Source organism: Anticarsia gemmatalis, chromosome 15 (genome assembly GCF_050436995.1).
Source record: "Anticarsia gemmatalis isolate Benzon Research Colony breed Stoneville strain chromosome 15, ilAntGemm2 primary, whole genome shotgun sequence".
Taxonomy (NCBI): Eukaryota; Metazoa; Arthropoda; class Insecta; order Lepidoptera; family Erebidae; genus Anticarsia; species Anticarsia gemmatalis.
In genome coordinates, this window is record NC_134759.1 from 10,000,001 (window position 1) to 10,017,185 (window position 17,185).

Sequence of the window (17,185 nt, forward strand, 5' to 3'; positions counted from 1 at the left end):
AGCTACCTTACCTAATTCTATGCATACATTTAAAGAACATTGAATAACAGGCAACACTTTGAAATAGAGAATAGATTATTACTTCAAAATTTCTCTATCATCAGAATAAGACTAGTTTTCACTATAGTTTAAAACCGTTACCTATATTACGAAAATGCCCATATTTTACACAAAAACTCTATTAAATATAAAACCCTCGAAAAACCGAAAATAAATATCGAAAATAAACTAAATATCGCCTCGGGAATTAATCAATCAAGCCAATAAATTGGATCGACATCACCGTCACCAAAGGCTGCTATTTCCAACCTCAATCCATTATCTATATTTATAAATTGATTAGAGCCAAGACAGTTTTTCAATGCCTCTCTGAGGACCGAAAAAATGTCCTTTACATGACTTACTAATCTGGTATTAAATTTTCATTTTGCTAAGACCTTTCATCTTAAATCTTATAGCCTATCTTGAGCCTATTTCCAATGGGAATGGAACTGGAATAGAGATCAAAGATCAGATTTTTATGATAATCTTAGATAAAAAATTTCGTCGATTTATTATTGACGCATAAGTACTATTAATTATAAACGTGAAAGCTATTAGTTCTTTTAAGGTACCACGACTGTGCCGGTTGACAGATAGACAGGCATCCTAATAATATTAAACGTGCGAAAGTTTTTAAATTTGGCTGGAATTGCGTATGTTTGTTACTCTTTACGGAAAAACAACTGGATGGATTTGAATGAAATCTGATACATTTTTTCTTATAACCCGGAATTTGTTTTAATGTGGATGAAGTCGCGAGCCTAAATATATGATAACTGTTAACATACATAATATTTATCGCTTATAGTAAAATGAGTATCTTTCAGCGTCATAGTGTGTGAGTTTTACTACGCTAAAGTACTTCTAACGACGTTGCTACTCATCATTTATAAGTGCTTTCACATTTACCCAACCAAATACGCACTGTAACAGAAAAAGACTAAATAAATAATAAATTCGTGAAAATATAATCTTGCTAAAGAAAGATTACTATTTTTACCATTTAATAAAACGTTTATAACACGAAATAAAAAGGAACATCGTAAATATATACTGTTACTCAAAAAGCTTCAATCAATAAGTAATAAATATTAAACAAGTACGCCTCAAGGCCACATTCCGTAAAAATTAAAATACACATCAAGTACTTTGCGAACTCACAACTTTTAACGCCATCTGTTGGCGGGCAGCAGTAACTACAGTTCAATATGTAAGGCGAAGGTTTCGAGTTCGGCTATTTACTCCCCAATGATTTGCATTCTTAAGCCATTTGGAGCAAATCAGCGCGCCTTATAATGAATTTGGGAAGTAGTACTCAGTTATAAGAAATTTTCATAAGAAGTTTAATACGGACTTCGGGTCTCATTTCTTCGGGCGTGATTACTTTTTGATAGTTCTGTGAGTGACGGCTATGTTTAGTAGTCTAATTTCACACGACAAATTTATCGAAAAAAAAAAGTTTTTTCTGAAAATTAACCAGTGGGACTTCATATAATATAATGTCAGACTAGTAATAACCGATAGTGTAGGCAGAGGTGTATGAAATACACTCACCTTTCGCTATTAACGAAGTTGATATTTTGTAATTGGGGGCAAACTTACTGTCATTTGCCGAGCATGTTAACAAATTACGGCCTTACTATTGAGAAATATTTTAATAAGAATTATAGTACTTTTCTTGTCCAGGCAATTAAACCCAGGACCTCACGATCATCATTCGGATATACTATCAACCGCGCCACAGAGGCAACTAGTGACTTATTCTAAGAGTATGAATATGTCCTTATATAAAAAGAAAACGCCCGTTTATTAGATTCTAGTAGCTTATTTACATTCAACCAGCGTTGTAGCCATTTACCTACAAAAAAAAACATCAAATTCCTGGCCAAAGTTACTTATAAATTGTTATAAATTAAAAGTAAAACAAAAATACTTAACCAAATTACTATTACTACGGTACAAGTGCTTAACAAGTCGCGGCCGATGAATTATTGACGACAATCCGGCTCGTTTCCCGGCGTCAACTCAATGTATTACGTAACGAATCGAGTATGTATCGATTGATAGAATTAAATAGGTTCTGCTTATTTGAAAAATAAAATTGCTGTAGTGCTTCGTTTTCATCCTACTAATTATAGTGTTACTATTGTGACAGCTATGATGGATATATTTGTTTTTTTTTTGTAACTACTTCAAGCACCGAATTAATGTTATTCATTAAATAAAGCCCACTGACAGTTTATATCCCAGATTTAAAATAAAATTATTAAAGACATTCACCTGTTTTTTAGAATTTCCAAAAAGCAGTAGGTATGTATGATCTTCAATAATAATAATAATATGATAAACATTTATTAAGGATTGCAATAAATACCTTTGTATTTCGTCACATGATTCTGAAGTGAATATAGGACACTGGCGTCTAAAAATCTTTCACCTGTTTCAAATTACTATAACAGGACTCGATAAAAAAAATCGATACGATAAAAAGCTCAGCAAAGAAACAGCCACTAAATAATCTATTTACAACTTACTGTCTCACTAAAAAAAAGAACAACTATTTACCAGCCAGTTTTCCTCTTTAACGAAAAAAAAAGCTATAATACAAAAAAGGACATCGGTCCTCGACATTTGATGGGCAGCTAATTGATGGATCGCGATACAACATGATCCCAATGGACATCGAACGATAATTTATTTTGCCTTTGTTTGCCTTCTACTACGTTATAAACTCTTTTTTCTTGCTTCCTTATTTTTGATGGCAGTAGATGAGATTGTATATTTTTCGCCGGTTTTGTTTGGATATATAAAGTTCTCGGGTAAATGATAACGTATTAACTTCTTGTATGGTGGAAAAATAAAGGTTACTGGTTTTATAAAGGGACGCAGAGATAAATATTCGAAAGCGCGATAAATTACACTCGGTACTATGAAAATAGTTCCTACGGAATACGCGGGGGGTGCTGTTTTTCGCACAGTCACTTGATAGCTACTCAGTTGTTAACAGTCGATGGTGGTTTAATAGTGCCCTTTCGATTACGTTATAAACTCTTTTTCTTGTTTCCTTATTTTTCACAGCAGTAGATGAGATTGTTCAGTGATTGATAAATCGAACTTTTAGTGTTTTTATATTTCTCGCCGATTTTATTTGGATAAATAAAGTTCTTTAGTAACGTATTAACTTCTTATGTGATAGATAAGTGCAATTTTTTGATCCCATAAAAGGATGTAGTAATAAATATTCAGTGGGGAGATGTTTTACACTTGGTACTATCAAGTAGTGTTTGTTATTATTCTTAATTCCATTAATAAAAATAGTTCTTTGAAGAATACACTAAATACTGTCGAGTATCGAATGTTTGAATTTTAAAATGTGTTGCAAAATGAGTGTTACGACGCTTATTAGATTCGCTGATCTGATTTTGACACAACAATTTAAGATAGCGACTCGATTGTCTTAGTGGTACTAAAATTGGCCCTTGGATGGATTCGTAAATCAATAACATTAACTTCATCCTGATAGCTTGCAGTCGGTTTTTTTAAACAACATTAATTTCTTCGCAGTAGTTTGCAGTCGATTTTGTAAAAGTGTATAGTTTTGTGTGCATATTCCAGTTTGGACTGCAACGTAAGCCCAGAAATATGGCTATATTTTTATCCCAAAAAACTGGTGAAACCATTGCACTGTATTTTAGGGAGTAAAGGATTATAAAATACTGAATATCTAGAGTTGGTAATAGCTGTTCCGTTATCACCCATTCACATACCATGGGCGTGGATTCCATTCCTTCTTATGACGTTCTTTGAAATAAGTAAGCAATAAAATGTTCTGTAATGGCCATTTACAGAGCTTGATAACATTTTACAAACTTATTAATGTTGATAATAGCAGGAGTTGAATAGTAATAGGTCTATCTTATGAGGTTTTGTTATAGATCCAATAATACTAATTTATTTTTGATTAGGTATAGTAATTATTTTTCCCTATTACTTATAGTTCGCTATGTACTCAATGCTATAAAACGATTATTTTTTTGCCTGAAGTTTCACTCTACTACTTATCCTACTCTACTTAAAAGACAATTTGCGCACTAAGAACTGCTCCTCTCTGACTTTTAAACACTTAAAAAAAAAACTAGACTCGAAACAACTGTTTGTGGATCGCGTAAATATTTGTTGCGTGTGGGATTCGAACCCACCGTCCCCACCGCACTGGTAGCGGCGTCGCGACCACCTTGCCTACTGCGCCACAGAGGCCCTGAAATTAGTATTTTACATGTCAAAGCGTAAAGCAGCCTAGCCTTCTAACTTATAGCTACCAAAGAAAAAATATGATAAAGATATAAGTACGGGCTTCCCCACTTGAAAGTTAGTTTTAAATTGAAACATAATAAATCCCGGCAGTGAAACTGTCATTAAGATCGATATCTGCGACACAGATCCTAACTTTAAGAGCACTTATTTCTCAAACGGCGCTTACGACTACAAAGTTACACAAACTTCATAACGATTTTAAAATACTAAACGAAAAAGTAAGATATAAATTGTTTTAGTTTAATTAAGAATAAATTGTAGCTCGATTCTGTTTCACTATTATAGAAATTTTGTATGAAAACCTCAGCGCCTCAAACGGGCGTCGTAGGAAAGTAGGAACTATTTTGGCGGTACATTTTGAATGTCAAACTTTCGATACTCAACAGTACCGACTGTAGAGAATCGCGCTATTGTAAGAGATATGTAAAAAATCTCGTTACCTACTATTACTAAATGTTATACAACGAGATTTCATAACGAGGCTTGTCGGACTATGTGACTTGATGAAACTCAAGAACTATACCGATCATGTCTTCATGCGATTTTTCCAATGTTGACATTTATGTATAAGTACTAACTTAGCTTTTGTGTTAATTTACTGAAATGTGATGGCACTCATAAATTAATGAGCTAAATTTCTATAACGGAACTAAGTAACCTAATCTTAAAGAAACAACGAGACTGCTAAGAACTGACAAAAGTGTAGGAGTACTAATACCAGTGAAACTTATAGCTACACTTCTATGAAAGTACACAAGATACAGCTTGCATTACTCATAAACAAAACTACTTGAACAAAATCATCAAGTAGCAAAGTGTGTCTAATAATAATTCGCTTCATTGCCAACTATACGTCACCGGTCGTCCTAATAAAGTGGCAAAGCCTTCTAACCAAAAGTACTTCTACGAACAAACTTTGGCAGGAAACTTTACCGTCTGAGATTTCCGACGTTTTTCTGGACGAACATATTTATGTATGGTACGGTTGAGTATTATTTATGTACATATTTGTGAATAGATGGACGGAATGGCAACCTCGCAAACATGGAATGCTAGGTCAAGCAAGCGAACTGCCTTTTTTATACTAGTTTTTGCTACTTCCATACTAAAGTTATACACGACAGCTCAGTGTGTTTATGAGTCTTTTACATCCAAACTGTTCTTGCATGTTGCCTCGACAAACAGGTAAGAGCACAGCTCAGTGCCTCGATTCTCTTCTACTATCGACTACCGACAACCGAAATGTCATCGAAAAATTTTGTATGAAAATCGGATCAGCGCCTCTGACGGGTGTCTTAGGAAACATTTTGGCAGTACATTCTAAATGTCAAAATTCGATAGCTAGCCGGTTGTCGGTAGTCGATAGTGGTAGAGAATCGAGGTACAGTTGCAGTTGATTAACGTTGTTGACGCCAACGATAAGTCAATAAAACTAGGCGAAATGTAGGTACGACATTGATAAATAAGTTATAAACTTTATAACTGTCCGTTTGGCGCAGTGGTTCACGTGGTGACATCGCCGCAATAACTGTGCCGCGCGTAGTGGTTACGAATCCCAAGCGAGACTAATATTTCTGTGTTATGTATATCAGTAGTTATTTGGTTACCATAGTACAAGCTCTACTCAGTTTGGAATCAAATGACTGCATATGAGTTGAATAATACTATATACAATAACCACCACTCTTCAAAGTGCTATCACAATTTTTATCGTCCTTTTCTTAATTCCCTACGTAATCAACAAAAAACTAAACAAATACAAGTTTTCATAAACAGCCGAGAGCTCAGTAACATTTACACGACGGTTCTTTGAAACATTGAACACAGCGGTCATCGCGTTCCTTACAACAAAAGCTTGCATTTTTAATTCAGAGATTATGATCTACGTTTCACTAAAACAATGTTACACAACGTTTTTATTTGTGATAGAGCGTGTAAACAGCATAACAAAGCGATAAGTTGTACACGAATGTTTCGTATTTTCTTTATAGAATTATATCAAAATATACAAAATGTTGGCTTCATTTGAAGCGGTCTTAGTTTACTAGATGATTGAAATAATGATATTGGGAATATATACATATTTATGTTTATTGCTGGACTTTGAAATGTTTGTCTTCTTATCAGACCCCAAGCCCAAGTGAGATTTTTTCGAAGTATGAATGCAAATCGAAAATACCACTAAGCGGCCATCTAGCTATGGAACGTCCACAACAAAGGTTACTTAACTAATATATTGTTTACAAATTGAAGAGAACGCAACTGGATATGAGCAGTTCTAAGTTTCTAATGAAAGATTCTTGACTCATGACCTATTCAGAGTCCTTTAAAAGATATATTTTCTTTAAATACAAAATCGTATTTCACGATCGAGTCATAAAAGCGTTGTCCCACCATTTGATGCTTACGAGCATTCATTCTGTTCTTGTTTTGTGGGTTCGTATTACATTACTAAGTTAGGACGTCAAATAACATTGAAGGGTTATTCAACCGACCGAATTTAGGATGCCTAAAGTCCAAACGTAATGTCATTGGCCGCGATATTTTTGTAACCGTAGCATTTATTTTTAGGTTAAATGTTGGACATTATTAGGTTTCTACGTTGAGACATTTGAGGTATTCGTGGCGTTTTTAAGCGTGAAGTGCTGAATGTCTATTTTCGGAATGAATAAAATACATTAAGAGTGATAGCTTTTCCTTTTCTATAGTCAGTTTTAAATGTGTTATTAGGATTGCTTTTTCAAGATGATAGTCTTTCTTATAAGTGTATTTTAACTTGAAACTTGTCTTTTATTCATATTTTTATGAAACATACACACATAAAATCAAGTTTTGCGTAATGGGGATAAGCAAAGGCTTAAAATGTCACACGCTCCATTTTTTTACTACGCTCTTGACCTTCTAGTAGGACCTCAATGATATGATCTGTGTATGCCTTTCTAGGGGAAAATCTCCCGGCATTTCGTCAATCTTCATAAACTTATTCTTTCTACACTATCAAATCATAAGACCTCTAGTCTTTTGGTTTGATCTAATCATAAGACAAAACAAATGCTATAAATATTTACTTAAGGTTTAATTTTCCATGTAGTTTACCTCAGCGTACATAATTAAAGTCTTTTGTGGGTTTCACTGCGCTCGTCGCTTGGGAACTAGTGACGCATCAACTCGACTTAGAACTCCATTTAGTTGTTTTAGAAGATTTTCTCTTAAGTTGGAGTGCAGTTTATATTAGAACTCCTTCAGTTGGTAAAGCAGTTATCGGCAGTATTTCTAATGGGCATTAATATCTCTACATGTTTAAAGCGAGGTAGACTACCTACTCAAAAACTCTGAAGATCTTTTTTTATTTCAGTAGTCGATAGTGTAGTAAATTTTCCCACTACTCCAAATATGTGTGTAATCTTCTATTTTATTAAACCCGCAACTGTCCCACTGGTGGGCTACGGTCCCGAACAAGGGAGCGGTTAGCCCTTAAGTCCACCACGCTGACCAAATGCAAGTGGGAGACCTTGCATGCCTTCGAGAAATATGTTAAACCGTTAAAGCAGGTGATAATTATTTCTGATACGCCTCGGGTTTGAACCACCGACCACTGGGAGATGGAGCATGGGAGGTGCCAACTTATACCACTCGGCTATGACTGCTTTACTTACTCTTCTTTTAAAGATGGATAATTAAATGAAAAATAGAACAAGGTCACTTACTTTGTCTCAGTGACGAAACTTTAGCAATACCTCTGAGAACAGTTAGAAGAATATACTAATAATAAAAATATACATGCTGTGCGCATTCAATTTTCTACTATAAAGCGTAGTAATAAAGTTCAAATTCGTAATGTAACTTTCAACGGAATAAGTAAAAATAATTAGTGTAGTAGTTTAAGCCCGTTGGGACTGTTTAGTCTGAATTTGATGTTTAACTTTATTATGTCGAGGCCAAAACTAAATTAAAAATGTAGTTTTATCACGTGTATATTTTTCCTGTAGATAGTTAGTATTAACTAACATATTTTTTCGGGTCGAGTAAGGTGCTATTGGACTTTTCTGATTCATATTAGAATATTTCTCAAAGTAGTCCGGCGTTTGGTAACGTGTATGTTAAATGGCAATAGGCTCGCTCTCTGTTACATTAGACTGGGATTGTAAATGGTAAAACGTGGGTGTATTTTCAATACACTTTGGCCTACACCTTCTGGTATAACAGGCGTGACCAACTGTTTTAAAGGTTAAGTTAGATTTTTCAGTTGGACATAGAATATTACAAAGCATTCCGACTTCGATTTAAATGTTTCTTAGTAGTTTCAACTTCTTTATAACATAGTATCGGCAATATACAATATACATGATAGTGTATTTTGTATACCTCTTCTTACGTTTACTTTATTATTTACGGCTATCGCAGGCATGAATCGTTCAAAGAGTTTCATTTATGAATACGATCTGCAGTTCGAAGTATACGCTATGAATAGGTATGCCTAAATCGCATTCAACAAGTAGATAAGGGCCGGACCACTGATTCTAGTGTCATTGTACTGCAGAAATACTCTCAATAAAGATATAACCTGCGCCGTTCCTGGAACAATACTTTAAATGTTTTTCAATTGGTTTACTTTTTTCTGTTCTTTGCCGACTTCTATATGAAAAAAGACGGTATTTGTATGTTTGTTAACTCATACTTATATCCTACTAATATTATAAATGCGAACGTTTCGGAGTTTGTATGTATGTATGGATGCTTGTTACTATTTCACGCAAATACTACTTACGGTGAAATATGGTATGTAGGTAGCTGAAGACCCAGAAGTTATTTCGGGTCTTCAGCTACCTAAAAATGTAGCCTATGTGTTAACATAGGCTACATTTTATCCATCTAGACGGGAATCTACACGGAGATCTACACGGAGATCTACACGGGAAGGGCTTCCACGCGGACGAAGTTGCGGGCGGTCTCTAGTATGTATATAAATCCTATTCAAGATATTTCCTATTCCAGATTTGTAGGCCTTGAGTCGACCACGCTGACTAGGTGTGGGGTCAAAGACTATATTTCTTCTAGATCTGTTAAGTCTGAAATAAAAAGAAATACTGTTCCTCATCACATTTCGTTTACCAGAGACTCGTTAATCATATCTAAAACACACTATTCCGGAATTTAATTTTCGTATTGGGTTCTTTGTGTTAAACCCTCAACCATCGAAGGCGGATGCTTATACCACTCGACCCTCAAGCACATATGAGGTTCAAAGTATAAATCTAATTACAACAGTTTTCCATTCAATATACTTAGTAAATTGAATGTCGAGAGTCAACTGAACGTAATGGGAGATTAAAATCACATCCAACTTGTAAGAGTAGCTTTGTAGCGAACAGGTGCATTAGGACCGCTTCTTTAGCTTACTGTAGAACTAACATACGTTATATATCGTAAATAAGTAGTCCAAGTACATATATAAATACATAAAATCACGATTTTTCCAAAGGGGTAGACAGAGACAAGAGAACGCCACTTGATAAGATCCTTACAATCTTCCTTTGTTTCACTCACATCTTTACATTTTGTCATAAAGGGTCTTATCGTGTAGATCAAATCTGTTTTCAATTGTCATCAAAAATGATAATACATACAATAGATTTTACTAAAGATAAAATACAATCGAGATATCACAGCACAGACCACAAGCTCGTGACTTTGCAATTGTTAATGCTCATAATCTTACATTTACTGAATAACATTTCGGCAAGCCAGAGCACTTTGTATAGATAAAACTGTCAATTCGACATTACGTGTCTCGAGTACTTAAATCTATCTCGAGTTAAACACAAACGTATCTATCGTTTGATCGAAGTCTATTGACGGTCGAGTAGGTGTGCTAATACAATTAAGCCCTACGTACACAGGCGTGTACGAGTCTCAACGATTTTAGTCTTCAAGCAACTACTGCCATATGAATTCTGTCGCGGGACGAATAGGCGAAAGCATATAATTGCGTTGCGTCGATCGCAAAAATGACGTCATAAAACAAACCAAGCCTTACAGACAGGCGTCGTAAATGTTAGCGATGCGTTAAGGCAAAACAGTGTTGTGGTTTCGCCCAACGTCTACGATACGACTCATGTGCGAACCTCAATGGATTTGTGCGGTGGTAGTCGCTTGAAGACTCAAATCATTGAGTATCGGTATTGCGTAGCCTTGTGTACGAACAGCCTTAGATTTTCCATCGCGACTAAAGCATATTGAATTTCGAGATTATATTCTAAAGGGTCTGTTTATTGAATAGCTGAGAGTCTTGTTTGAAACGCTCGAGACAATGTTTGTGGTAACATATTAGTAAGACTAGAACAATCGCTCATATTACTTAAGCTTAAACGTAAATGTTCTAACTGTATTTAACAGACTAGCTTCGGCCGACAACTGTATGCTTAATAATTAATAAATATTTGAGTTGTAACTCTTTTACTATTATACGGCGATTAACGGGATCATCAATTCCTTACCCTAGGTTTTGTTTTACGTTCCAACAAGGTTGTGAACTAGAAAACCTTAAAACTAATTCTATTATTAAATTATTAATGATGCTAGAGATCAGTTTTCCAAATAAAAAAGAAACATAGTGGTATGAGAACTTTGGGAACACTGGTGATCGGAAAAGTTGTAACTGCAATTATGTATGTCGATCTTTTAGCCTCTTACTGCGTTTCATTGCATAGGCCGTGTGAAACTGACAGCTGCAGTTTCAATTTAAACGCAAAAATGTGTCATATATTCGAAATGCGCTGTTTATACTTGTTTCGTGTAAATAATTTGTATATTTTCGAGACGTATCTCTCTAAGTAAGAAACAATGTTATTTTTTTATAAGAAAGATATCATATTTTTATGTAACTCGCTTACGAATCTACTTCAACACCGTCAGCCATAAATAATTTCATGAAGATTACAAAAAACGCTGCGATAGCACATTACTTTTTACAACAAATACACAGTGGAAACGGTTATGACTAAGGTTGAAATATAAAAATCTAGGTTGCTCTGTAATATTTAGGCTCTAGAAGGACCCATTATGATCTGAATTTAGATTATTCGAAGGTTGCCTGAGGACTTCATAAACAGTTTTTTAGGACTTGGGACAGTAAAAGAAAATGGTTGAAGTGTCGGACTGAGAATTAAAAACTGTGGGAATTTTGATCTTGGTTTCTGTTGTATTAAAATTCCAAGGAGATGGTGATTTGTAATTGATACATACATATGTATACCTTGTAATTTTAAAATATTATCTACATATTGAATTCTTGTACATAAATTCGAGCCGTAATAATCATGTTAAAGAATTAAAATTACAGAAATCGACCTTTTAGACATTTCCCAGTGCTGAGCCGTGTTGATTCCAAAACATAATGAGATTAGTGTATAAAAAAGAAAACAATAGCCGAAATGTTCGCTATGTATTTTATATTAATCTAAACTTAACTTAATATTCTCGTCACTCACCGTAAGACTAAAGCTTCGACACAGAGATCACGAAAAATAATATTAATTTCTCTTTAAAAATATTATAATATTAAGCCAAGAGCTCGGAAATATTAATTTCCGGCGACTTAAAAATACCGCCGCGAACCATTTCCCCCGTCAAAAAGTATTGTGACCTCAGAAATAAATTGTCGGATTAATTTTTGTCATTAATCCGTGGTTTTACGTACCTAAGCAACAATTGATGACGTCATGGAAAAATGATCATCTTAAGGTCGGGAAATGTCATTGGGTTTTAGGTTATTGTAATCCTAATCGACGCTGATTGCGTTTGTTTGCCTGGCTTTGCATTATTTGTATACTTATATTTATTTATAACATTACACTCGTAATTCCCAACGGTATGCAGTACCTTTGCGGTGTAGAATATAAATGCACTAAAATCCTACTAAATTACAAAAAAAAGTTACTAATGAGAAAATCAAAACATATGTAGATAAGAAATTCTCAATAGCATTTTTCCCGACCCGGGAGTCGAGCTCTACCTTTTGATGAGCAGTCTTACACACTACTGCCAAGACAACTCAATTATACCTCTACAATATACATTTATATCAAATTCATTCTTTTAAACTTAACGCTAACATCAAGTATATATTAAAATACGCTTTAAGTGTAACAAAGTAGAAATAACAAGCTTAGTATGAACTAAGTTCTGGACTAAGAGTAAAGAAACTGAATAAAAATAAGAATCTGTTTATCTTTTGTACCGTTTTTTACATCGTATTGTTCAAAGAGTAATAACTTAAAGAAGTATCCATTCTTCCACTCTAGTATATTATAATCTTACTATTTATAGTGAACGTTAGTCTTTTCATTTTCACGACTAAATTGTTGAACCAATTTTGATGGAATTTCGATAGGACACCTGTGCATTTTGGCAGATTTGTCTGACATAGACTAGAAGTTAGTTTAATCTGTGACTGTTGAAAGGACGGCGGTAAATAATGCATTTATTCTCATGTAAAATTAGATATCATATAAGTAGTAATAGTAAATGCGAAGAAAACAGTACAAAAAATCTCTCCTATGTTTTTTTTCTGTTTTCAAACTGAGGAGGTAAATATTGCATTACATTTCTAAAAAAATAGATACTTTTTAATTAGTTATAGAAAATACGAAAAAACACATTAGAAAATACGCTTAGTCATTATTTTCTAGTAATTTTAGTAGAATGTCTTAGCAAAAAATTATCGAGAGTTTTTTACTGAACCAGAGATACATATTACTATCTCATTGATTAGTATCTTGTTTATCCGTTTTCCTTATCTGCGCATTTGTGCGAAATAAAGATAGTTTATCCTAGCGAAGTTTTCTCGGGCCACTAATTACTTGGTTATGCCTACGGCTCTGTCCACGTGGATAAAGTTCCCAGAGTATATAGTTCAGCGTGTTTTTCCAGGTTATAAAAATATATAGTGACCGAATTACGCCTAATAAACATAAAGTTTCCTCTCTAAAAACATCTCCTTTCTAAAAATGTATGTCGGGTCGCGAGGACTTTGACGAATTTACAAACATCGGTCTCAAAGTACTACCAGACCCGAAACAACTTTTTGTTTCGTGTGGGAATCGAACCCATGATCTCCAAACGCACTAGTAATAGCAAAGAGACCACCTTTACTGCAAAGGCGTTAAAGTTAATACATTGAAAAGTTTTTGCTGAACGAGCAATGAATATCTTAACTTTCAGTTTTTAAGTTTATTCGTATTAGGGTTCGCCTAAATAATTATGCAAAGACCAAATTAAAAAGTTCTTTATCAATAGTAAATGTTGTTAGTGACATTTCATTAAAACCTTTCATTTGATTTATCCTTAATTTGAATATTTAATTTAATTGTCAACAAGTTTATCGCAGCTAATGGAATTTAAAATATCAAAGTTCTTTTTCGTTTTAAAGACTGATATTTAAACACGCAATTGTGAAGTTTCTAGACCACCATTTTGGTTTCAAGTAAACTTTAGTTTTTTTTACATTTTTAACTTTATCTCACATTGCATGTAATTCTGTTTTCGTAAAGTGTATTTCTTATTTGAAATCCATAATAATTAAATAACATTGATGATATCTACACTTTTACTATAAATACGATTTTTGTCGCTGTCGGTCTGTTAAAGTTTCGAAACAGCTGACTAATAACATTTGTTAAGATGATAGATAAAATTTGTGTGAAGCACAAACGTACTTATTTTTAAACTAACTATTACAAAAATTGGTCGCCAAAGACTAACCACATAAAGCAAAAGTAAATAACAACTTAACAACTCGTTTATTCGACAACATTTTAAAAGTTAAGTTTTGTCAAATCATAGGACTGTGCTATTTATCAAATATTTTTTAATCCATTACTTTTTCAAAGTCTCCTGTACGAGAGACGGGAAAAAATACAATTTAAAATAAGATAGCAACTCAATTTTGTATTTAAATATATTATGTTACCTCAACGTATAAAACAGAAAACGAATTATGTAAATAGAAACTTCACGACAATTAAAACAAACGACTTCGGAAATGGTATGTCTTCGCACTAATTTACAACGCACGATAGTGATCTACCAACAGGTTACTACACACACCTGACTCATCGTTACACCACATAAAAGAGGTTTTTCACTAAGTTCTAGAGGAAAAACAGTTAGGAACAAACTAACGTGCATTTGAGAATAACTTACGGGGAAAATCTTAAAAGAGATCTTAAAAGTTACATTTTATATAGTGGAATAAGTTAGATGTAACAAAAATTCTCAGCACGCATTTTTTTAACATACAGTCAAGTGAAGGTACAGCACATCATTCAAAAAGTACTTATATAAAAAAACAAATGTATTTTTCGAAAAACAAAACAAAAATAAAAAAAAACAAACGCGAATAAAATACTTAAGATAGATAGGTGGATTGATTTAGTAAATAATATTTTGAGCTCAAACAACGCACTCCTAAAGTCTCTGAAGTTATGGGTGTATTAAAAATAGCCAGTTCCTTGCGTTGACAGTAAAGAAAAACATCGGCAGCCGATATTAGAACCTGGATGACTGGGACTACAGTCTCTATAAAAACTATTTAGAGATATAGTGAATAGTATTTCAACGATTAAATAATATTGTCATGGAAACTTTTGGACTTTACGAAAAGCAAAATGCAGGCAGTTTAAATCTTTTTGTTTTGAGAATTTAGTACTAAAGACATATTCATTTATTAACAGCAACAAAACTAAAACGTTCTCATTCCACAGAAATTTGCGTTTAAACAGTTTGGAAACATGAGACGGTAAAGTGTGGTAAAGGTAAGTTCCGGGAATTATGAAACTGAATTCGGTTTTATTTGACTTTTGGTAGAAAATACTGGCAATCATAGAAATTACTATTAGTTTTAAACTAACATCATATCTGTATAAAAAGAATAGTGTACATATATGGTATCAGCTGACCCGCACACATCTGATTGCAGTAGAGTTTTCTCCCATTCCGACATGTCAGAAGTTGTACTATGTAAATAATAGTAAGTATCCTATGTTTGATTTTAGATCTTCAACTATTTCAAACATAAATATGGCCAAAATCGGTTGCGTAAAAATGTAGTGGTATTGCACTATCTCAATCATAAATACATTAAAATTGGTTCCCTAGTGAAGGTTTGAAAAACATGAGAGATTTTCGCATTTATATTATTAGTATTGAAACATAGATTTTATAATACTTCTACTAATGAAATCCTAGTGTCAGAAATAGACTTGTATATTGGTCATATTACTGAGAATGACATGACATCTCCCTATTATGATTTACATTAAAAGTTAACCAATAAGAAAGCTTATGTATCACAATATACTGTGAGATATATTCTTTTACTGCATACAAATAAATAACACTGATTTCCCTAACTACTAAACTTCGAAATTGACAAATATACCTTCAAATAGAGAATTTAAACCTTTAGAATTACGATACTCTTGTTACGATATTCATGAAAAGAACAAGATGTACCAATACCGTTTATTCGTTAAATTGATTGTATAACAACTGAATCCAATCTCTAGTTACACGGCAAAGGCATTTTCTTTGAATGCATTGATGGGGTTCCGCTGAATAATTAATTCCCTTACAAAAGTACGATACTCTTTGAAGGTCTCTGTTTAAATCTAAATGTTATTTACATTGAAAGATTGCTATTTTCGTATATCCAAAATTGTTTTTTGCTGAATCCTATTCAGTGATTCTGTTTTCGAATGAATGGTTCAACGTGTAGATTTATGTCCACAGGCCAATTGAATAACAAATTCTATACATTGAAATATTTATTGCTCGGCCCAAATTGAAATGGCAAATGTAAGTGTCGTGTTTTAAGCGTGAAAATTCTCGTAGCTCTGATATTTAGATAGAAATTTCTGGGTCATTATTTTGTAGTAGATAATATTGAGTTTTTATTTTGTAACATTGTATAATCGGTAATTTAGAGTTTTTAAGACGTTACAAGAACTGGCAGACAATGTTGTCACTCGAAATGGCAAAATGAGAGTTAGCTTAACTCAGCAAAACTCTAACTTGAAACAAATTCCTTATAAACAAAATTAATGTAGTCAAAACCAACTCAAAAAGGAAATCAACAAGAACGCAGAACAAAAACATGCACTCCAAGCGTTCATTAATAACGTCCCCACAATGAGCTTTTTCCCAACATAGAAGTCCGCACAAATAAAAAAAAAAACAACGAAAGACAGATCACGCGTCGGAGCCATCCCATCCACACTTACCTCTCCGTGATTAATGAACCCATGTCTATGCGCTAGTTCGTGGGCCTCTTCTGGCCCACCGGGAACAAACACAGCAAATTGGTGGTGGTACAACGGTACACAGAAGTCCAGCACTGTCAGTAGCACGACCACGTACGCTAACATTGCGCAAGCCGCGCATTGCACGTTACTACCTAACTAAAACGCGAACCATGAACCCGATCATTATAAGTCTTACACTCGCGAAAGGTGATTTTCGAGGGTAGGAGCGACGTCCGTCCTCTACGACGCCTCCGCGAAGACTGACTACGCGTGACTAGAGGTCTTTCGGACTGTTTTTCGGGAGCGCATGCGTGAAACTTGGCGCCCTTTCTTAGTCCACTCCGTACCCGACCGTATTGTGTGTAGCGTCAATTGTCTTGAATAACTAATTGGTCTGTATCGATGTACTTTTTAGTGTAGTTTTCAGAAAATCATTTTTGATTTGAACATTTTGTGAAAATTTCGAAAAGTACTTGACATGTACTCTGATGAAATTGGATTCATGGAATGCTGGATAATAAATGTTA

At 34.0% G+C, this 17,185-nt stretch overlaps 1 protein-coding gene across 1 annotated transcript in view; it reads right to left on the reverse strand.

The window, feature by feature from the left end:
• Positions 1–16,906, reverse strand: part of LOC142978867 (furin-like protease 2) — a 39,917-nt gene extending 23,011 nt beyond the window's left edge. Inside the window, exon 1 of the mRNA XM_076123461.1 lies at positions 16,638–16,906. Within this exon, the coding sequence (XP_075979576.1) occupies positions 16,638–16,781 (144 nt within the window). The 5' untranslated portion in view covers positions 16,782–16,906. The remainder of the gene's footprint in view (positions 1–16,637) is intronic.
• Between the last annotated feature and the right edge of the window lie 279 nt (positions 16,907–17,185).